This window comes from Lucilia cuprina, chromosome 2, assembly GCF_022045245.1.
Source record: "Lucilia cuprina isolate Lc7/37 chromosome 2, ASM2204524v1, whole genome shotgun sequence".
Lineage (NCBI taxonomy): Eukaryota > Metazoa > Arthropoda > Insecta > Diptera > Calliphoridae > Lucilia > Lucilia cuprina.
In genome coordinates this window covers 19,253,940-19,255,472 of record NC_060950.1, presented here as the reverse complement: position 1 = coordinate 19,255,472, position 1,533 = coordinate 19,253,940, and the positions used below count along the sequence as shown (strand labels likewise).

The window sequence follows — 1,533 nt, the reverse complement described above, 5'->3', positions numbered from 1 at the left end:
TAGATAGATAGATAGATAGATAGATAGATAGATAGATAGATAGATAGATAGATATACATATATAGATACATTTAGAAAAAAAGTATTTAGGCACCTAAGTAAAACGTAAATTTGTAATCTCTGTATAGTATAAAATACATGCACTCACATACAACCACACAAGTGCACACCAGTGCCATGAAATGAAACATTTATGACGCGACCGTCAACAAATTTATAACTCTCTATTTACAATAAAAGGTTCAAGTAATATCGAGGAAATGGTAAATAATATGTGACACAAATTATTATTTGCATTATATACTTATGTACGTAAGTATGTATGCAAATAAATTACAACGACAAATATTATCTTAATAATTAATCTGGAACATTAAATATTTTAATTCATGTCAACGTTTAAATTTTGTCAACTTCGTTTTCTTTTAATTACTTTGTAAAGAAATTTATTGTTATTTTAAGAAATTTTTAAAAATATTTATTTTTTTGTTAAGAAGGTAAAATAAATAACTTTGGAGAAAATTATTAAAGAATAGACTAAAAGAGGAAAAGTAACATTTAATTAAGAGAACAAAAATTTGCCAGCTGTGTTTAACTGCCAAAATATTTACTCTTAAATTAAGCCTTCAAATAGGATATTTAAATATTTCTTACTACACCATTTTAATGGAAACTTTAAGTGTTTAAGACTTTTTTGATATTTTGTCAATTGAAGCTTTTTAAGCTGATTTTAAATTTAAAGATCTGAAGCTGATTTTAGATTCTTCATATATATATTTTATATTATGAATTCAACAATTTATTTGCCACACTACATTCAGAATTCTCTAAAACATTACCGCAGCAGGACCAATGACGACGACCGGGATGACCAACATGACCATGACCACAGCTATGAAAATTTGGCATACGACCTTCACAAGCACACTTAATATTCTTATTACCCTTACTCGAACAGAAGGCACAACAATGATAGATGCCACTGTGCGGACGTAGTGTACGCGCTTGAAATCTAAAAGGACTACCCTAAAATATGAGAGAACTCATTTATTATAGTACTTTTAAGAAATAATAAGCAAAATGTTATAAATTTTACCTTAATAGGTTTATCGTTTATGGTAATTGTTAATATGATGGTACCCTGAGAATCTGGTGTAAATGAAATTATATATGAACCATCACGATTATCGGATATCTTAAAAGAAATTAAACTTTAGATTATAAACTAAAGAGTTTTATATTTATTACTAACGTACCTCTATTGGTATTAATTTTGCATGATTGTCTTTGTATTTAATTTGACATTTTATCTGCAAACCTCCGTGACAGAGCGAGGCTCCATCTGCATCTCTAGAAATTAGAACTAATTCAGCTTTTTTGTGTAGACGTAATTGTGAAATACCTTAAAAATATTGAAACATTAAGTAATTATATTCTGGGTTCTAATTTTTTTTAACATATCTAGCTATTGGGATTAGATTTCTCCAAATCAGTTCCTGAAATTTGTTTTAAAATTTTTTATCTATCTATTTA

At 27.4% G+C, this 1,533-nt stretch overlaps 1 protein-coding gene across 1 annotated transcript in view; it reads right to left on the bottom strand.

The window, feature by feature from the left end:
- Positions 1-538: 538 nt before the first annotated feature.
- The window catches only part of LOC111682918 (tripartite motif-containing protein 45), a 1,140-nt gene continuing 145 nt past the window's right edge, over positions 539-1,533 (bottom strand). The window contains exons 2-4 of the mRNA XM_046948998.1: positions 1,257-1,402; positions 1,097-1,195; positions 539-1,026 (exon numbers count right to left, since the gene is read on the bottom strand). Of these exons, the coding sequence (XP_046804954.1) occupies positions 784-1,026; positions 1,097-1,195; positions 1,257-1,402 (488 nt within the window). The 3' untranslated portion in view covers positions 539-783. The remainder of the gene's footprint in view (positions 1,027-1,096; positions 1,196-1,256; positions 1,403-1,533) is intronic.